The sequence below is a fragment of the Tupaia chinensis genome, unplaced genomic scaffold (assembly GCF_000334495.1).
Source record: "Tupaia chinensis unplaced genomic scaffold, TupChi_1.0 Scaffold000117_2, whole genome shotgun sequence".
Classification (NCBI taxonomy): Eukaryota; Metazoa; Chordata; class Mammalia; order Scandentia; family Tupaiidae; genus Tupaia; species Tupaia belangeri.
Window position 1 is genome coordinate 3,869,127 of NW_006159583.1, and position 22,779 is coordinate 3,891,905.

General features: G+C 38.2%; 1 protein-coding gene across 19 annotated transcripts in view; it reads right to left on the bottom strand.

The window, feature by feature from the left end:
• The window catches only part of EPB41L2 (erythrocyte membrane protein band 4.1 like 2), a 253,789-nt gene that overhangs the window by 59,297 nt on the left and 171,713 nt on the right, over window positions 1-22,779 (bottom strand). For all 19 annotated transcript variants that reach the window (XM_006144276.3, XM_006144277.3, XM_006144275.3 and 16 more), the window contains exons 5-8: window positions 19,338-19,380; window positions 13,497-13,572; window positions 9,391-9,609; window positions 7,585-7,672 (exon numbers count right to left, since the gene is read on the bottom strand). In XM_006144276.3, the coding sequence (XP_006144338.1) occupies window positions 7,585-7,672; window positions 9,391-9,609; window positions 13,497-13,572; window positions 19,338-19,380 (426 nt within the window). The remainder of the gene's footprint in view (window positions 1-7,584; window positions 7,673-9,390; window positions 9,610-13,496; window positions 13,573-19,337; window positions 19,381-22,779) is intronic.

A 22,779-nucleotide genomic window follows, 5' to 3' on the forward strand; every position in this document is an offset into this window, starting at 1 on the left:
AGGAATGCCAATTTAACAGATTTGTATTTAAATTCTAAGAACAGTACAGAAGTTAACGGAAACAGTAGGCACATGTGCACGTTTATTCATCTTCAGGGATAAGATTTATTTTACTAAAAAGTTATGGCAATATGCCTATAGGACACAATATTCTTCAAAAGGCATAATTCATATGTTGTCAAGCTTTGTTGAAAGAGCTAACAGAGGGAAAAGAAACAGAGCTAGATGTACATATCCTGGAGAAATGGGAGAAAAAAATGTTTTCCTGGTAGCTATTTCAGCCTCAGGGACAATCAGTTGACTTATCCTCCAGGTATTTTATTTTGAGCAAATTTATCTCAGATGGCATATACTAGGCTAAGAGCTATTAAAATTAGGCCTATATTTTGCAAAACACCAATCTCTCACAGATTTTTTTTCTTCTAGGCTGACTGTTGAAAGCTCTGAATTCTTTCAAGTTTTCAATAACTTAAGAGTGTTGACATCCAGTACTTGTTAAGCATGGCTTTACTAGCATATTGCAAAGACTGCAGACTTTTCTTGAACTAACAGTTGTTTTTTTGTTGTTTTTTTTTTTTTTTCCCATAGAGGTTTAATTTGGAATAGTTGACAACCTAGAATAATCACTAACCTGAAACACAAATAAATTTTACAGACAAAAGTGAAAAATTATCTCCTCACATCTCAAGTAGGGGCTAGCAACTAGATGCATAACATTCAAAATATATAACCAATATTTATCTTGAAGAGGATACCTGGATGTCATTTAAGATATGTAAAACTGAATACTATTTAGAGATACTCACATTTTCAGAAAAATTATCGACACTGAACAAATTCTCACAAAAAAAGTTGAAACAAACACCATACTTAAAGTCCCATTTCAATTAAAGCATCACATTTTCAAATGTCATAAATATTAAATTGTTAAGAATTTAAAAATATTAGTTTTTAAAAATAAAAGTATAGTACTGGGCAACTGATGTCAAATGCTTTATCTGCTAGATACTCATTTCATTCATTTATACAAGTAAAATTATTTTAGACCAACCTGAGCAGGTTTTTTAAAAGTTTACTCTATAGGGTAATTATTCACCGCTTTTTGGCAGACACAGCTCTAAGATTAGAGTAAAAACTGGGATGAATCAGGCACAGGTGCCCAAGCAACTTGGCACAAGACTAAAGGGTGTGTTTGCCAAAACCATCACTGCCCACGGCCACAGGGAACAAGGCAGAAGATGGCCAGGACAGTGTGTTCTCACTACAAGCAAGAAGGCAACTTTCACTCGCAACATTGAACAAAGCCATCTCTAGTCTGCAGCAATCTGACAGAACAAGGAAGCTATTTTATCTGACGTAAAAATAAACAACCCAGATTCAAGTAAATTGGGTTATTTTTGGTTGTTCCACCTAATTGTTTTAGAATTATCATTATTTATAGAATATAATATAAAGGATAGGAACTGAAAAGAAAAAAGAATGCCTTGATCATCCATATTTGAGTTCTGACACTCTGCAACAAAATTTTAAAAATGAGCAAATAGAAAGAATACCTGTTCTGCCTTCACCCCATATGGAAACTAATAGGACCCAGTAGCCAATGGTTTATGAATGGGTCCAACATATAAAAAGTTCCAGCTATAAACCAAGGAGAGGAGAGATACCATTTCTGTGTGGTCTCATCAGGTTGGCTGTTTCCCTGATGATGGCTCCTGTTGAGACAGCCCTCTCCACACAGATCACTCCCTCAGGTTCTGACAACCACCCTCTGCCCTTGCCCCCTTGAGGGGTTACGGGGTTAAGAGTGCTGCTATTACTTATTAGCTTGGGAGTATCATACTATCCCTACACCTTTGTAGAGAAAACTTCTACTTAATACTCTTCAACTTGTCCTAACATGAGTGTGCCATTAAGAACTATTCTAATAAAGAAAAAAGGAAGAAGACAGAAGAGGAAGACAGAAGGAAAATGCCTCCTTTCAAGGCAAAGAAAAATATTTAGAGGCACAAAACTAAACTATGTGAAAGTTTTTTAAATGGCTACATATATACTTTTCAATGAGTTACAAATGTATTGCTTATCAAATAATACCAGAGTTTCTATGAGATGATAAATAAATCAGTAAATGTTACTTTGAATTTTGTTTAAAGTATTCTGCTCCACACGTTACAACAAGAACTGACATTATACATTAATGGAGCCTACAACTTTTTACATTCTAAGACATGACATCAACAAACTAGAATCCTAAAACCTTCCAGTAATGCCATCTGAGAATTGATTTCCAACTCATGAACAAAAAGTAGGAAGATCCAAGATTTACATGTGGTAAGAGTAACTAACTGGGTTGAGGCAGAAATGGGCTTAGGAGATCTTTTTGGTCCCACACCTGTTCCCTCCTCCCTCCCTTACTTCTGTTTCTTGGTTAATCCAGCATGTCCCAAAAAAAGTAGAAGGACTCCCATTTTCCTTGATTGGAAGAATTAACATAATCAAAATGGCAATTATACCCAAGTTAATCTATATATTTAACACAATTCCATTATCCACGCTTTATGGTAGAGATTGAAATACTGGAGGACATAAAAACAGTGAAAATAGTTATGGATGCTGAAGACAATGTGGAATGGGGCATAAGAAGGGAAGAGTATAGAGGAGGATAGCAAGAGAACAAATAGAGAGGCATGATATTAGTGGGACATAGAAACAGTTTATTACCTGTTGATGATAACATGTATAGCATTCTCAACTGGACTAATCTGAGAAGTATTTCATGGTAAGTAAATTCTTTTTATAAACCGAATGATATATAGTAATTAAATGTTTAAAAAATGAGAATAAATAATAATAATCTAAAAAAATGATGAAAAGCTATTTGATGATGTGTATAGTAATGTCTTTTTCTTGACTGACTGATATGCACGGTAATCCTGTTGGGAAAAAAAATGTAATACACTATAAAGATATATGTGATTCAAAGTAATATAAAAAAGATAACGATCTATAAAACTGCTCCTGAAAAACACTGGGGAAACTCTAAGAGATATTAGGATAGGGAAGACTTCTTAAATAAGACCCCGAAGGCACAGTCAATAATCCCAAAAATAGACAAGTGGGACTATATCAGACTAAGAAGTTTCTGCACAGCAAAGGACACAGTAACAAGTATGAATTGACAACCCTCAGAATAGAAGAATATTTTTGTAAAATATGCCTAGACAAGGGACTGATAACCAGATTTCACAAGGAACTCAAGCAGCTTAGTAAAAAAATGATTAGCCCAATTTAAAAATGGGAAAATGAGCTGAACAAAAATCTCTCTAAGGAAGACATGTGAACAGGCAGTAAATATATGAGGAAATGTTCAACATCCCTCATCATAAGGGAGATGCAGATTAAAACCACGATGAGATACCACCTAACTCCTGTCAGAATGGCAAAGACTAAAAATACAAAAAGTGATAACTGATGGCAGGGATGTGGTGAAAGGAGAACCCTCCTAACTGTTGGTGGGAATGTAAACTGGTTCAGCCACTGTGGAAAACAATATGGAGATTCCTCAAAGATCTACAAATAGAACTACCATTTGATCCAGCAATCCCACTTCTGAGTATTTACACAAAGGATAGGAGAATGCTCAGTCAGAAAAGCATTTGCACATCAATGTTTATTGCAACATTATTCACAATCATTAAGACATGGAACCAACCTGAATGCTCACAAACAGATGAATGGATTGAAAAAGTGTGGCACATATACTCTATGGAATACTACTCAGTCATAAAAAACAACAAGACCCTGGCATTTGATAGAAAGTGATCAAATACGGAGGATCTATTGCTGAGCAAAGCCAGGATGTGAAAGAAAGTTATTGTATGTATCCACTTAATATAGAGAGATTATCCACGCTTTATGGTAGAGATTGAAATACTGGAGGACATAAAAACAGTGAAAATAGTTATGGATGCTGAAGACAATGTGGAATGGGGCATAAGAAGGGAAGAGTATAGAGGAGGATAGCAAGAGAACAAATAGAGAGGCATGATATTAGTGGGACATAGAAACAGTTTATTACCTGTTGATGATAACATGTATAGCATTCTCAACTGGACTAATCTGAGAAGTATTTCATGGTAAGTAAATTCTTTTTATAAACCGAATGATATATAGTAATTAAATGTTTAAAAAATGAGAATAAATAATAATAATCTAAAAAAATGATGAAAAGCTATTTGATGATGTGTATAGTAATGTCTTTTTCTTGACTGACTGATATGCACGGTAATCCTGTTGGGAAAAAAAATGTAATACACTATAAAGATATATGTGATTCAAAGTAATATAAAAAAGATAACGATCTATAAAACTGCTCCTGAAAAACACTGGGGAAACTCTAAGAGATATTAGGATAGGGAAGACTTCTTAAATAAGACCCCGAAGGCACAGTCAATAATCCCAAAAATAGACAAGTGGGACTATATCAGACTAAGAAGTTTCTGCATGGCAAAAGACACAATAATTAGTGTGAATCAAAAGCCCTCAGAATGGGAAAATATTTTTGTAAAGTATGGGTGAGATAAGGGACTGATAACCAGAATACACAAGGAACTCGAGCAGCTGTTCCAAAAAAAGATGATCAACCCTATTAAAGGATGGGAGAATGAGTTGGAAATACCACTCTCTAAAGATGACATACGAATAGCCAAAAGGCATACGAAAAAGTGCTCAACATCCCTCATTGTAAGGGGAAATGCAGATCAAAACAACAATGAGATACCACCTAAAAAAAAAAAATTTAAAAAAAAAAAAAAAAAAAAAACAACAAAAACAAAAAACAAAAAACATCAGTGCTGGTGGGAGTGGGGTGAAAGAGGAACTCTCCTACACTGCTGGTAGGAATGTAAATTGGTCCAACCACTGTGGAGAACAATTTGGAGATTCCTCAAAAATCTACACATAGAACTACCATATGCTCCAGCAATCCCACTCCTTGGTATCTACCCAAAGGACAGAAGAATTCTTAATCGGAAAAGTGCTTGCACATCGATGTTTACTGCGACACTATTCACAATTGCTAAGACATGGAACCAACCCCAAATGTAATGAACAGATGAATGGATTGAAAAATTGTGGCATTTATACTCTGTAGAGTACTATTTAGCCATTAAAAGAAAAAAAAAAAACTGGCTTTTGACAGAAAGTGGAAAAATATGGAAGATTTACTGCTGAGTGAAGCAAGCCAGGTTATGAAGAAGAGACATTGTATGTCTCCACTTAATATATACTGAGTGTCCACACTCTGACTGAAACTGATTGACTAAAGGATATAGAAACACAGTAAATGCATGTAAATACCAGATACAGTGTGTGTGAGAGAGTAGGGTCTGAGGAAGGATATTTAGAAGAAAAATAGAGAGGAAAGCATTAATGAGACAAAGACATGTTGTATTATCTGTTGAAGATATTTTATAGTTTTATCAACTGGACTAGGGAGAAATGTTCACATGTTGAAATATTCACTTTGTAAGCTAAATAATGTGATTGAATGTATAAAAGAAAATGAAATAAAAATGTAAATAAAAAAAGATTATGATGATAATAATAAAAGAAACAAACGAACAAAAAAATCCAGCCTGTTCTCATCATACAGAAAGAGCTAAGAAAAAAAAACACTGTAGTGTCAGGAAGATCAGTTTCACCTCCTAGTAGGATATATCAAAAGAAATGAGGCAGATAAGACTTGCTTAGTCATAAGAGGCTATAAGTAAGTCATTCTCTGCACCATTTCACATAGTCATAAAATCAAAACATTCACATTTCAAATGAGATGGTGTATGTAAAAGAACTTTTAAAATTCAAGGCATACAGCATGGAGCAGTTAAAAATGATGCTATTAGAAGACTGTTTAATGATATGGAAAGCTGTTTCTAATAGCAAGTTTTTAAAAATCTAACAAAAGCCCAGCAGGTGGCATAGTGGTTAAAGCACTGGACTTCCACATGGCTGACAACAGTTCAAGTCTCAGACCCGGCAGTTTGAAACTCATACTGGAAACATGTGCGTGCATGTCCAAAATCCCAAGAGAAGAATGGAGGCCAAGGGATTGCAACATGGCTACTACTCCCCACCCCCATGGTGATTTCTCACTTTCTCTGTCTCTCTGGCCAGCACACACACCAGTTAGCAAAAATCTCTCAAATAAATAAATAAATAAACTAACAAAAGGATGCTGTTAGTATGATCCCTTCTTTAAAAAGGCATGAAAGGGGCCGGCAGATGGCGTGGTGGTTTAAGGCACTGGATTCCCACATGGCGGACTATGATTGAAATCCCAGACCTGCTGGCTTGTGTTCTCACTCTCCCTTTTTCCTCTCACACTCTGTCCCTCTCTGATAAAATTAAAAAATAAATAAATGGATAAAGTTAAATAAAATAATTTTTATAAAAAAAAGGCAAAAGGCATGATAATTCAACTGCTCACAGAGTTTTTCAAAAGAAAATGTATCAAAATATTAACAGTGCTGACCCAGCTGTGGTAGCAAGCCCTATTATGATGCTGTGCAGCACAGACTAGGACCAATATGGGAGGTTCAGGTTCTTGGTCCAACATGAGGCCTGGCATGGTGGTATGCACTTGTAAACCCAGTGACTAGGGAAAGTTGAGGCATGAGGATCACAATAGCAAGACCCTGTCTGTCTGACTACATGCAAATAGTGCTTATTTCTGCATAAAGAGACTTACATGATATTTTCTTCTGTGTGCCTTTATTTTCTATGATGAACATGTATTTCTTTTGTAGTAAGGACAAATACTCAAAGATAAAGTTAGTTCCTAAGAAGGAGAGTGCTTTGCAAATATGAAGCGTGATTAATAACACAAAAGCAAGAATTATTAATCTGAGGTCTATAGAGAGAAGATATTTTTGAGTGGGGGCCTTCATTGAAATTTATCAAATCATATCATCTGGACTTCCTATTGCCCAAATTGAAGGATTGGCAAGATCTTTGAAAAGCAGACTACCAAGGGTTCCCTTAGCATGATGAGTTGACACTGGACATATTTTTCAAAATCAATCCATCTTTCATCTGGCCTCTCATTCTCCTCCTTGATTCTCTTCGACATGTGTTCACTTAAACTAGAATCATGAAGTAGGTGATGCATGTTACTGGCCTGCTCCTCCCAAACCCACTCTATCACATATCCCTAGTTCTAGTCTTTTACTACGTCTCTAATTCAACTGATGGCACTTCATTTCCTGAAGCCTAGGCCAACCTACTTTATCTTTCACAAAGTCAAAACACATCTACAGGAAAAATAAAGCCCAAGTCCTTCACAGCTCAGAAGCTTTTTGGAAGGTGGTCACATCCATGTTCCTTTTACCCCTGCATGCTTGCGAAGGACTATGACAATAAATAATCCCTTCTACAATCATAAACCCCACAAGTAGTCACCAAAGAGACCCTTCAAGTGAAGGCAAGTAGCCTTTGCTCCCAAAGTAAACTGGGCTGTTCTGAAACGTGGGCCCTCTCCAAACTTTAGTCAATATACAGGAAAGATTCTACCTCCCATGACATTCACAGTACCTTGGCATGATGCAGGTCAACACCATACATGGAAAGCCTCTTTGCATTTTCTAAGAACTGAGAATCTGCTTGTGCCGGCGATAAGCCCCTGAAAATCAAAAGAAACGGTATTATCAGTGGATGCAAAGCCAATGAGGTCAAAGGGAGGACAGAGTCTGTGAGATTGAAGAGTTTAGGGTAGAAGGAATAATCAAGCTAAATCTGCAGAAAAGAAGAAAGCAGGTAAAAGATTCAACTCTCAATCTCTAGCATTTTTCTCTTAAGATCCTCTAATCTAAACCTGCTAACTGCAAGGAGATATTCCTCTACCCTTGCCATTTTTCATTTTAAAAAAGTGCTTTTGATTACTTTCACCAGGGAAAAAAAAAGAGACCCCCAAAATAAAATGTACACCATAAGTTAACTGAAAATAAAAAAGTGATTTTATCTTTCTGGGATACACAAATTCTTACTCTTTGATTTATTTCACTAAGATTGGTCATAATAAAGATCAGAATTACTTGTATTTTACACTTACAATAACACATGTCAAATTCTTCCATATTAAAATCCCTTCCATTCTTATCTTTGCTCCCAACTACATGTTTTAAGTTTTTAGAGAAAGGAAACTTGCCTCATTAATCTTCACATTCTCCATGACATCCTAATATCTGACACTTCAGATTAGAATTATACAATAAATGTCTGTTGAGTAGATTTTAAATAAAGTTCATAAAATATTAGGTTGTCGAGAAAGTCATGATGTATTTTTCTAGACAAAAACATGTCATGGGGAGCCAGCAGTTAGCGTAATGGCTATGTCGCTGGACTCCCATGTAGTCAACCACGGTTCGCGTCCCGGACCCAGTGGCTTAAAACTCACGCCGGGCACGTGTGCATGCGTGCGCAAGATCCCGAGAGGAGAATGGAGAAGGGACTGCGGCGTGGCCATCCCCCCTAGGGGGATGATTTCTCGCTTTCTGTCTCTCTGTCTCTCTCTGTCTGTCTGGCGAGCACACGCGCCCTATAGCAAAAACCTCTCCAAAAAAAAAAAATGTCATGACTTTCCCAACAACCCAATATTTAGAACCAAATATTGCACTTACAATTTAAAGAAAGTCAATGAATATGGATTATTCAAAAATCTTCTAATCTCTTACAGTCCCTTCAAATCATTTTAAAGTTTTATAAAACTATACTTTGCAATGTGGATCAGATAAAGTTATAAAAATGTATAAAAAATCCATTTTTCACACAGATATAAAGATTCTCAAAGCATAACATAGTATTAAAGTAACTTAAGTAATCTTTAGTAAACCAAAAGGCCATCCATATTCAATAGACAGTAGAATCACTGATACCTTTCATCTATCACACTCATCACTACTCACATTTCTGATTCAAATCCTGATGCCTCACTATCTCCATGGCTTCCTTATTAAACATAGTAATAAAAACCATTAAAAGGAAGAAGAAATATAAAATAAATGCCAAACAAGTATGTGGATATGCTTGGGGTGTGTGTGTGTGTGTGTATTAAGGAATGGGACTGGAGGAATAGAGATAAGGAAGATAGCACGAGAAAAAGTACATGTTTCCAATAAATGAAAGCATTTACTATCATAAACACAGTTCCTCGGGGTATGGTCTTAAAGACAATGAAAGGATATCTCAAGGGCTACAGACTGTCTTGATCAGTTCCAGGTGAAGTTTCAAAAGGACAATTGGATAATCCCATAAACTGAGCTCAAATATCTAGGAAGTATTAAAAGAAAAGCCATATAATCTTCCATGGCCATTCTCAATCCAGTAAGCAAGGTAACAGACCTGTGGGTTTTATGTAGCTCTGCCACCTTCTCTTCCAGCTCCCTAGTCTGTGTAGGGGCGAACTGGAAGTCACTGAGGTCAATGCTGCCATGCTCTTCTGGGTCATAGTCTCCAAGTTCAGCCTGCAGCGTGTAGGATCCCAAGAAGGCATGAGTTACAAAAGAACAGGGCAGACGGCCAGAGGCAATGTCTTGCCGGAGCTGAAGGCACAGAAAGTATCTGTGAAGAGCAAAAGGAGGAAAAGGTCAAGATTATATAGTTCTCATAAACCTGACATTCTAATATTCTTTAAAAGCAAATAAGCTATAAACCTCATTATAACAAAAATAGTCTTCTCTAGGAAGACTGGACTGGACTCAGGCCTTGGACTGCTAACTAACCTCATGACTTATTCAAAAAACTGAATCCAGAGGGCTAATACGGGATGGAAACTCTGAAGTGCTATGCTGGTGATATTTAGTCTATCATCACTATTACACTGAAGAGTTTTGTGACTGAAGTCAAAATTCATTTAAACTGTCTCCTTGGATTTAAAACTATGGCAAAAATTAGCACATGCCTCAAAAGCTGTAAAGATTAATGAACTTTTAAAAATTACTGCAGTGAGAGTCAACCATTGGCATGTTGGCTAAGGCAGCTGGATTCCACATGACCAACTGCACAGTTCAAGTCCTGGCGGGTTAAAAAATCACACATCAGGCATTTGCACATGCATGCTCAAAATCCCGAGAGGAGAGTAGGGTAGAAGGGGTTATGATGTGTCCATTCTCCTGGGAGATGATTTCTCATTTTCCCCTCTCTCTCCTATCTCTAGCAAGTGCATGCATCCTGTAGCAAAACTTAAAAAATAACAATAGTAACTGCAATCGATCTACAAGAAAAGCTAACATCACCCACCCTCTATCATCTCTACACTTCGTACTAATTTCTTCTTTTTCTGAAATACCTTTTACAACAATTGTAAGTAAATCTCTACTTTGTAGCCCTTACCCACTATCCTCATCTAAAGAGGCAGCTAGCCCAGTTTAGAGGCAAAAAAATAAAAAGCATGGGTTTTGGAGCTTACTCCTTGTGACTATAAGCAAATCCATTTATTTGCCCAACGTCCTACTAGCCAGGTGGGAAAAACTCTACCTCCCTTTGAAGGTGAGACCAAAAATTAGATAATATAAATAAAACACGCGGCATGGTACATGAGAATTAATAACTGATAGTTATACTTATTAGCATAAGAGTTATGGTTGTTATTTTTATCAATATTTAATGTTCTAAAGTAGCTTATTACATGTAAAAGAATTTGTTTTCCACTAAATAACACTCCAATACAACTAATTTCTATACTCAGGGATTTCTTTTTTTAGTCCCTATCATTGATCTCTTTTGGTGACATTTTAAAACTTCATTTCTACTCTCTAAGATCACTTAGGAAGGTCACTGAGGTCAACACTGCCATGCTCTTCTGGGTCACAGTCTCCAAGTTCTGCCTGAGACTTCCCCGAGAGGACATGAGTCAGAAAAGAGCAGGGCAGATGGCCAGCCCTTCTGGAATAAAGGACTGGTGCTCTTCTTCTTGGAGCTCCTTTAGGAACTGCCATTCCCACTGGTAGCTGGCCAACTTCTTCCTGTGGATATTTCTGCTTGGTCTGGGATTTAGGGCCCAATCCTCTTCTCCCTACCCCAAATGATCAAATAGCAGTGCCAGCCTCTGCTCCAGACCTCATTGTTTTCAGGGCAGAAAGCATGTCCATGCACATGGTTCCACTTCAGTTCAGCGATCCCTGGAGTACCACCCCCAGCTATCATCAGGCAGAGTAGCAACTCTATCCATCATCATCCCAAGCCCACAGTCAGCAAAGGACAAGCTTGTCACACAGCAAGAGCTCAGTAACTGGAGAGAATCAAAGTCATCTCACTATCACTACCGTCTGGACTTTTTTGTTGTTTTTATTTTTGTTTTTAAGGTTTTTGTCATAGGGCAAATGCACTCTCCAGAAAAAGAGACAGTGACAAGGAAAATGAGGAATCATCCCTGAGAAGGACCGTGCCTCAATCTTTCCTCCTCCATTCTCCTCCTGGGATTTCAGGCACATGACACACACTCGCCCAGTGTGACTTTGAAGCTACCATGTTTGGTCAGCCCCAGGGGAGTCCAGAACCGTAACCACTACACCGCCTGCTGGCCCCTAGTCTGGGTATTTTTAATGCAGTGAGGCAGTGCTCTTATTAAGGAGGAGTATGTGTTCCTAACCTGAAGAATAACATAAGTGCAAATGCACTTATTTCAGAACACTGAATTTTAAACTATGATTCAAGGTTACCTTTAAATCCTCTAATCAATAATATCTCTAGTTCCCCACAGCTTTTGGCTCTTTTCGAACCCATACACAAAGTTTCCATCTTGCTATTTTGTTTTGTTTTACATTATTGTTTCTACTTTTCAGTTGGTCCTTCCCTTTGTTTTCAAAGTCTAAGTCCAAGCCCTAACCACTTCACATAGAACTGGCAAGAACTTCCGGAATTTCCCAACTCCATCTTTACACACACTAAATTGATGGTGAAAAGATATTGGAACTAGCTAAGAATTACAATAAGGTTAAATGACAAAGGATTCCTCAAACATCATTCTAACTAGTGTCTGTGTCCTCCTCAAAAGCCTTGCCCCCTGCCACCTTCGAAATGTTCACTGAAGCCATAGTGAAAATTTCAATCACAACAGTTAGGCTGCCAAGCCACAAGTACAGGCAGGTGGCTGGTCTCACTCACTGACACCTTTAGTTAGCTCAGCAGACTATATCATTATTCCCAGTACAGACATGGAGGCTGTTCAGACCCTATTTACACGGAAAACCGAAGCACTCACTGATGCCATAAAGTTGTAATCACCAAAGGATTATCAACCCCAAACCAATATGGCAAAAAGGAGTGTATATAGGGAGAGGGCATTGGGTCACTAAGCCCCAATTACCTGCTCTGTTCAAGGCACTCCTGCAGTGAAGCTCTGTGTTCTCCACTGTGCCAGCCAGTCAGGTTTTAGTCCCTGAGCAGCTCACTGTGCAGTTACAAAAGCTACTATTTATTTATTATTTACTAGCTGATGTTAATTCGTTCAGAGCTTAGTTCGTACACTGCTATTCAGCAGTGAGTAGTAAAGAAAAAAAAAAATAGACCTGGCAATCATCCAATATTTAAAAATATCCAATATTCCTACTTCACATGGACATTATGCATTCCTTTAAGCACCTACACAACTTGATGTCTGACAACAAAACTGACCTAGAAGAAAGCATGCAGGGCCTGAAAACCAGAAATAAACAGTCTTTCATTAAGACCCTCTAGTTTTCTAAAAGTAAATATATTGCATACAGTTTTTCTCACCCTTGTAAATAACCTTTTAAAAGGACATAAAAAGCACCCTTTACAACTACTCTTACGAAGCTAAGAAGTCCCAGTACAGCTACACTGTCTAGTAGGAGGCCTAGGACATCAAGGGATTATTGGTTACCACTCAAACACTGGTAAGGTTTTCTTACTCCTAAACCAAATTCTTTATTTGCAATTTAAGTATATATTCTTATAGCTCACACAGTCTAAGAGGAGATGGAAATGAAACGCCTATTGACTCTACATTAAGAAAGCCTGCCTTGCTAAGGTTTTTTCGCAGGGGCGGGAGGAGGTAGAAGGAGCTAAAAAGGACCAAAAAATTTAAAACTACCAGTTCATTTGACTTCTAAAAGTAACTTCATTGTCCTACACTTACATATCTGCATAATATGACCTAGTGCACAGGCTCATAAAGGTTATACAATAAAATTCCTCTTAGTATTCAAACTATAATATTAAATATCAGTCACGCTTCATAATATAGGAAACATAGTTGTCATTAATATTTTTTAATTTCCATCACTTGAGTATAAATAAAGAAATTAAAGAAAAGTGAAAAAAATATTTGAAACAAGCAACATCCCAAATGATGTGAGAGTACCCATTTCCAAGGAAACATCTAAAACAAAAACTATTAATAGTTTTGACATTACAACTTTCCAGGGCACAGAAATAAATGAGAGCTATTAATGTGAGGCTCATTTTAAAAGACAAATATAAAATACCTGGTGATATCTTCAGTTAATTGAGAAGGATCAGGAGGATAAAACTTCACATTGAAAGTGAACAGCCATGGAAGACCTGTAATTATTAAATATCATGGTTATTTCCTCAAACAAAAAAGTAACTATTTTGAGGGAACCAGCAGTTAGCGTAATGGCTATGTTGCTGGACTCCCATGTAGTCGGCCGTGGTTCGTGTCCCGGACCCGGTGGCTTAAAACTCACGCCGGGCGCGTTTGTGTGTGTGCCCAAGATCCCGAGAGGAGAATGGAGGAGAAGGGATTGCGGCATGACCATCCCCCCTGGGGGGTGATTTCTCGCTTTCTGTCTCTATGTCTCTCTCTGTCTGTCTGGCGAGCGCATGCGCCCTACAGTGAAAATCTCTCCAAAAAAAAAAAAAAAGTAACTATTTTGATAATACTGGAAAGTAAATGTTAAATGACACAGACTAATTCTATTATTAATCAATCTACAGTTGTATTTGCTGACTTAAGAAAAAGTATTATTTACAAAACAAAATGAAAAACAAAAATCAATACATGAATAGCTCACCATTAAAGAATAATTTGTTCACTTTTTATTGACATTTATTGGTTCTTCAGGGTCCAGTAGGTGGAATGGTGGTTAAGGTGCTAGACACTCCCACATGGCTGACCACGGTTCGAGTCCCAGACCCGGTGGCTTGCTTTCTTACTACCCCCCCCCCCCCCCCCGCCCTGTCTCTCTCTAGTCAAATTAAAATAAATGAATAAATAAATAGAATTAAATAAATAATTTTAAAAATTACCAGTACTTCAACAAATGTTTTATATGGTGAATTACTATGCAAAATAATTTTATATAACCTCCATGTAATAGCTCTGAGATTTGTTTTAACCATGGGATCTTCAGCTGCCAAACATTCTCAATACGTATAAAACAAAGCATTTCAGGATTTTTAGATTTGATCGATTGTTTCTAGATTTGATCAAGTGATCATAACAACTATTCAGGAACTGATTAATGAACTATTTGAAGGAAGTGTTAAATTCCAAGGAAGGGAATGTATGATAAAACTTTATAAAACTTTAAGACAATAATTACCTGAGCTTTATAAAGTAGACATAAGTGTATGAACATCCTTTGCTACACTGTACTGTATGAAAATGAATATATCAAACAGCCATGTCATAGAATGACTTATTTAAAGTTAAAACATGGCTGTTAACACATTATGTTTAACTGATCTTTTTGGTATACCATGTTTTAGATGGTTTTAGAAAAAGCTAGAAGGGCCAGTAGGTGGCGTGGTGGTTAAGGCACCGGACTCCCACACAGCTGATGGTGGTTTAAGTTCCAGACCTGGTGGCTTGAAAATTATGCCAGGCACATGTGAGTGTGCGCCCAAAATCCCCACAGGAGAACAGAGGAGAACGGATTGCAGCATGGCCATCTGTCCTCGGGGTAATTTCTCACTTTCACTCTGTCTGATACCTCTCTTTGGTAAGAATATGCACCCTATGGGGGGGGAACAGCTTAAAAAAAAAAAGCCACAATAAAGATTCCTTTTCCTAAAGGAATCTACATAATTCTACTAGTCCAAATTTAGACTTACACTCAAAGTCCATACATAGTGCTTTTAAGTAAGAACTGAAAAACTATAAGTTACTCCCTTTTACACATATATGAAGGACTCATGGAGTCTTTCATTTTTTAAGAGAAATTTTTGCTATAAGATGCGTGCACTGAAATTTGTTTTAACAGATTTGTTTAAATCTCAGAGAAATTTTTGTTATAGGATGTGTGCATCCGAGAGGGAGACATAAAGCAAGAAATCATCCCCTAAGAGCGATGGCCACACCGTGATCCTTTCTCCTCCATTCTCCTTTCAGGATTTTGGGCACACATGCACACGTGCCCGGCATGAGTTTTAAGTCACCAGGTCCAGGACTTGAACCGTGGTCTACTATATGAAGGTCAAGCAACCTAACCATTATGCCATCTGCTGGTATTAAGGTCTTTAATTTTTGAATTTGAAAGAAAGTATTGTGGGTCCCATCCTCTTGTTCAGTATGTCAATGTGCACTTTTTCTCACCACAACCTTTTCTCTCGCTCTAAAGTAATATTTACCAAATACCTATTGTGTACACACACACAGTTATGCTGGGCTTGAGTTCAATACATCACTAATTCTACTAATTAAGTCAATCTTGATGAACTTAAAAACAGATTCAGGTCTGCTATACACATTTAAAACATAATAGAACATAACATTTTTCTGACTATCAAGAGATGTGATTTTTCTTGGCTTGTAGCACCATGCAGACTGTCAAAACCTCATGCATTATATACGCATACACACCTCTGGGTGACTTCTGGGGTGAGTGCCAAACCATAATAAAGCAGTCATCACAGGACTGTGGAATGACTATCCCAAGCTAATTAACACGGGTGTTACCTCACATTCTTTTTTGTGTGTTGTAAGAATCTTTAAAAATCTAATCTCTTAACAATTCTCAAGCTAAATTTTGTTTTTTAGTTTCTCTGCTATAGGCTATATATGACTGCCAGAGAGAGAGGAAGGGAAAGGGAGAAATCACCCCACCCCCTGCCAAGGGATGGCCATACACAGTCCCTTCTCCAATCCCCCTCTTGGGATTCTGGACAGGCACGGACATGCAGCTGACATGATTTTCAAGTCACCAGGTCCAGTATTCAAATCGTGGAGTCAGCCATGTAGGATTCAGTGCCTTAACCTGCATGCCACCTGCTGGCCCTCAAGTTAAAGTTTTAATTATGTATTATTACAATTATTTATTTATTTTTGGAGAGGTTTTTGCTATAGGGTGCGTGTGCTCACCAGAAAGAGAAAGAGAAACAGAAAGCAAGAAACCACCTCCCAGGGGGAGGGTCACACCGCAATTCCTTCTCCTCCAGTCTCCTCTTGAGGTCTTGGGCACACACGCACACGTGCCCAGCGTGAGTTTAAACCACCAGGCCCAGGTCTCAAACTACAGTCGACTACATGGGAGTTCAACGATGTAGCCATTACACCATCTGCTGGTCCTTTATTATAATTATTTTGTTTTTAACCAAAGAATATGTAAATCATCCTTCTAACTATAGACTGTTCATATATTAACCATATGCAATCATTATATAGTCTTACTTGTCTATATGCGGGGGGAAATAGATTTTTAAAGCAATTTTGAAGAAGCCATTAGGTCATTGGGAAAGTAAAATAAATAAATAAATAAATAAATAAAGTTTATCTTTGTCAGTTGTCCACTAACTGAAAAGTAACAATAAAATCGTAGCAGAAACTGGGTTAATATTAATATTGAAAAAGTAGTTCTTTGGTCCATTTTAACACAAGCATTAGGAAAAAGAAATACAACAGCTGAAACTTCATTTCCTTATCCTACATTCATAACAGGAGTACAGGGTGCCCTTTAAAAACCTGGCTTCAATAGTTTAAAAAAAGTCAAATCCTATTTGTTACTGTTATTCCTCTTGCCAAACCACAAGGGCCAAAGAACTGAAATAACTCTTAATAACTTCACAAATTATCAAAACATAAGAATGTGATTATAATCAGCAAGAGTCTAGCCTTCCAAAAGTTAGGACCTATCCATGACTCTGAAATGATTGGCACACAAAAATAACCAAACAAGAGCAATAGGAAACAACCCAATGGAGCATCAATCATGGTTCAGAGGTTGCCCTGTTCTCTCTGTTCTGGTCACTTGGCAGATCTGATTTCAGAGAAAGTATACGACCTAGCTGTCTGGACCTTTTTGATTTCAAGCACTTTGCAAATCATGTAACGACTGCGGAAGAGACCAAGGGGAAAAGAGCCAAAGCTTTCCAGTACAGCTTCTCCCATAATGTCAGCATAATGTTTTCATGTCTACTTAGCCTTCTCCCTTTCTCCAGCATGAAGCAAACAGAAGTGGATGAAACACCACGATAATAAATGCACAGAGAGAGGGAGGGAGGAGGAAATGAACACTGAAGAAATGTTCCAAAGACAGGGTGACCCACCATGCCAGACCGCCCAGGACTGTTCCAGCATCAGCACTCAATGTCCCATATCCTGAAACCTCGGAGTCCTGGGCAAATCAAGATCAATTATTCTAATCAAAAGCATTTTTTTAAAGAAAAAAAAAGGTAACTACAAGAAGAGGAAATGAGAAAAATATGCACTGTGGGTGGGGGAAGAGACAGACAGCAATGACAGGAAAACTACCAAAGTGATTAATAATTCAAGATAGAAAAAAAAGGAAATAAAAATGAAAACAAATGTGAAGAACCTAAAATGGGAGACTGAAGAGAGAAGGAAAGGATGAGAAGGAAAAGCATGAATTTCTTCTAGTATTTGACCGTAGGTATAATAAATAAGTACGGAAATGAAAACAACAGTATAAAGGGCATTTTGCAGGTTGGCACCCAAAGAAATGTTTTTTTTCCCTGGATAGCACTAGGGCCCACGGTCTAGGAATCTAACACCTTTAGATTTTGTTCTCCAGTCTGAAAATTCCAGCTGCTCATGGCTTTCTACCTTCCCTGCTTCAGTCACTCAGAGACTCTGAAGTGAACGCAGTACCACGTCTCCTATCAGAGAGGTCTGTGCAGGGCAACAGTCCTTGGCACACGTAACACAGAGCCAGCCACAGGCATGGCAGCCGGCAGAGGAAGACCGCACCAAAGCGACTGCAGCTAGTTAGAGTAGGACATCTGAAATCGTTTGGGGATTCTACAAAGAAAACAAACGGGGAAACGGGGAGAAATGGACAAGCGAGGGGCTGGCAGGTGGCGTTGTGGTTAAAGGTGCTAGATTCCCACATGGCTGATGGTGGGTCAAGTTCCAGATCTGCCGGCTTCCTTTCTCACTTCCTCTATCTCTCTTTCTCTCTCTGTCTGGTCAAATTAAAAAATAACTGGAGCCAGCAGTTGGCGTAATGGCTATGTCGCTGACCTCCCATTATAGTCAACTGTGGTTGGTATCCCGAACCCAGTGATTAAACTCACGCCAGGCGGGTGTGCGTGTGTGCCCAAGATCCCAAGAGGAGAATGGGCAAGGGATTGCAGCATGGCCATCCCCCCTGGGGGATGATTTCTCACTTTCTGGCGAGTGCATGTGCCCTATAGCATAAACCGCTCCAAAAAAATAATGATGATGAAAATAATAATAAATGGAATTTAATTAATTTTTAAAAAGAAAGAAATAGACAAGTGAGCCTAATTACAAACCCAGACTCAAAGAGCTCCTCAAGTAGCCCTGGGGATCAGAGACAGCAATGACCTCTCAGTAGTGAGAAGACAGTTCCATTTTCTTTTCCATTCCCAGAATCCTCACTCCAATACATCTGTGAAAGCACACCTATATGCCTGTCAGGCCAAAAAGATGCTTGTCTATTAAACTAATTATATGCTTTCAAAATGAAAGATAAAACAAAGGTATCAGGTCCATCTACAATAAAGTTTATGAAAAAGCAGCTTTTCTTTCTCAGAAACTAAGGTTGGTTGTTACTTCACAGTGAAGTGAGGTGGATACTTAGGAATGTGAGTTTATAAACTGCTAAAAGGTTGAAGTCTCTAAGCTGTGTACAAAATAAAGTTACAAAAACTTGACTAGTCTTATTAACTTCTAAGATGTATATAAGCGAAACAGAACTGATCGTTCTATCACTGTCTTTTATAGGCTGTATTCCTACAGAATTTATCAATGATGGAAACATATATCGGGTCGTCAGAAAAGTCACAATGGGTTCTATGCAAAAACACCTCATAACTCTTCTAACAATCCAATAGATATAAAGATTAACTTAATAACTTGAAAGTATGACTATTTAAATACTTACTTCTCAGTTGTCTCTTTATTTCTTTTGCGGGATCTAGCCAGTTCTGCAAGAAAGAAAAAAAAAGGTTAATTAATTCATAAAAAGTATTCCAAAGATGAAAAAAGATTAATTTATAGTTCACATAATTAAGTATAAATATATTTTTATAAAGTCCAATGTGAAGTGGTTTTCACCTATTAGCATTCCAGTAGGTTAAGTACTGATTTGGTTTTGACTATGTACATGCACACACACATGCATGTGTGTATGTGTGTGTGTCTGTGTTATAAATAAAATATAAACATACTTATAAGGTGGGTCTCTTAGACCTCATTCTCTTGGATCTTAAACATTTCATCCAATGATGACACATAATATAACCATGTACAGACTTTATTCTATAGTAGAACTACCAGCAAATAGCCTCTGTGGAAAATTAAATGAGAACTCTTCAAGGACAGTTATTGGTTCTTGGTCAATATTATTGCTTGGATAATGGTTTGTCACCTTTAAAAGCTCATGTTTTGGAATTTGCTCTTAGTAAGTTGTGACTGGACATCCCCCAAAATGTCTATGCTTGGGCATTGCGACATTGAAGGTATTTAGTGAAAATGTAACCCCTTCATGGTGTTCTAGGTGGGGCCCTTAGGTAAGGTCATTGTGATAAAGTCTTAACTGTGGGGCCCCTGTGATTGAGTTCTTGAGGTTTATAAACTAAGGGAATAAGATCAGAACAAGAGAGAAACGTAGGAACAGACCACGCTTTGCTCTGCTGAAAAGTTCTGCCTTCTGTCACTTTACGGTATCTTTGGACTTTCCAGGCACCAGAATCATGAGCTTTGCAAATAAACCTCTATTTTCTTTAATAAATCACCCAGTCTTGGGTACTTCTGTTAGCAAAGCAAAAATGGACTAAGACATTCATGAAGGCTAAAATGTGAATTGGAAAATGTTGGCTAAAAGTATATACATCCCCCTCAGACACAATCATTTCAACTCAAACTCAATTCCTCCTCATCATCCCTCTTTCTTCCCTGCAACTGTACAATAAGGAAAGGTAGTCAGATTGGAGGTGATATTCTCCTTCTTGCTCTTTCTTCTTCTAACTTGCAAATGGGTACACTCACCAGAAAGAGAGAGAGAGAGAGAGAGAACCCCCTCACACCCAAGGGGCATGGTCATGCCACAATCCTTTTTCTTCCATTTCTCCCTCCTTTTCAGTATTTTGGACACATGCAGCATGTGCCCCGTGTGCTTTTCAAGCCACCATGTCCAGACAGAAGGCGGGGGTGGGGGGTAAGAAGAAGGTCAAATGGGTGGAATTTATTTTCATCCAAAATCACAGCAAGAAAAACTGAATCAGTGACAACTGAAAAGAAAAGCTACTCAGAACACACAGAGAAAAGAAGAGAGTAGGGGGAAACTACTACCTTTTCGATGTCCAAACTCATTAAGTGTGATGGCATTAAATGCCAGCTCCGGAAGACCTCTAGGAGAAGATTGTAAAACAGCACCATCTCCTGTGACCCAAGGACTAGCGCCAAGGCTCCAGTCATCTGGCACCTTCTATCCTTACCTAAAGCTCCAACCACAATACAAAGGACTCAGTTTCTGCAGGGCATGATGAATCAGAACTCTATAGAGCAGGAGTACAAGCGACAAGTCAGCCAGCCGAATCCAGACTCAGTGTCATTCTCGGCCACTTTCCACAACATTGCCAGCCAGAATACTGAAGACTGAAGTAGCTTCTTATTGCAGACCTCTGTCCAAAGACTAAGTGGTCAGGGCTCACCTGACAGGGTCAGGCAGCAAAGTGATCCTACCAGTCATCTACCTGGTCTCACTTTCCTAGCCACACTTACTTTCACACTAAATGCTTCATACCCACCAAGAAGTAAGGAGGTCTTCCCTCTCCTTTGTAAGGGCTGGGATAGACCATACTGTTCACAACCTTACTTGGCCATCAGCAAGTTCTAAATTAATACCTGGTGACTGGTATCTGCCTGTTGCTTGCCTCCTTTCTCAACATGCTGTGACCAACTTAAGTCATAGTAATATTTTTATAAGGCTTATTTTTATTTAGATAATTATCTCTAATGACTACTTACATTGTGAGTGGGGGATAATTTGACTGAGTAGCATCATAAATTGCTAACAGCAACGACAACAAAAATGGGAGGCTGTGCAGTAGTAATATAACTAGACCCACATGGGGAAAAGTCCTGACTGCACACCAAGAACCTCCCAGAGCACAATGCACATGCTTGGGCTCGTGACCCAGGCTGGCTGGGACTTGGGGTAGATCATGGTCCAAGGGCTCTATTGGAGGTGCCTCTCTCTGTCTCTCTCTGCTGAAAGAAATAAAATTTTTTAAAAAATTAGGACTTCTTAAAGAAGTATAAGTTTACTATTTTAAATTGAAGAGAAGGCATAAAACTTTTCAATAAATAAGGTGTGGTCACCATGAAAGGGCGTCACTGTATGACGCTGGACCACAGTGTCACAAGAAGTAGGCAAAAAAAAAAGGTGGAGAATGACATCAGAGAGTAAGACAAAGGTGTGTGCGCGCATGCACGTGTGCATACACACATACTCGTCACACCATGATACATTATGGTGCCTCATTACCGTGTTAGACTTAAAACTTGCTGGCTACAGCCACATACATAGACTTTGGCATTAAAACATGGAGAACAATTCTGGGTTTCCATCAGATCTATGACTTGGGCATTGCATATTCCTTGGTTTCTCTAAGCCTAAGTTTCCTCAACTGCCAAATGGAGATCACAATATATACTATTTAATATCTGATGTGTATTCATTTAATATTTATATGAATATCCCTACTCACAAAAAAACTTTGTGGTCATAAAACACAGTTGCTCTATTCATATAACAGATTTGGCTCATAGTCTAATCCTGGAACCAACAGGTAGCATAGTGGTTAAGTAGCTAAGCTCCCACATGGGTGACTGTGGCTCAAGTCCTAGACCTGGTGGCTTGTAAATAATGCCAGGTACACATGTGTGCAAGTCCAAAATCCAGAGAGGAGAATGGAGGAGAAAGGATTACAGTGTGGCCATCTCCATGGGGGATGATTTCTCACTTTCCCTCCGTCTTTCTCTAGCAAGTGCATGTACCATAAGTAAAAACCTAAAGAAAAAAAGTTGAATCCTATTTCCTTAGAGAAAATTGTCTGATAATGTTAGCCCTTCCTTCCTACAAAGCTTCCCTTTAATGAAGTCCCTCTGAGGACCATGGAAACAAGACATAAAGAACACAATCCCTTCTTTTAACAATAATTACCAGCGTGCTAGTCTAAGTGCATGAAGGTGCTTCGCTGTACATGTTCAAGTATTATCTAGCTAAGCTTTTCTAAATTTTGTCTGATAAGGATCTGGTAAATTTGTTAACAGATTTGCCCATGGCCTAGTCTAGCACATTCTGAAACATTGTCCAGGGA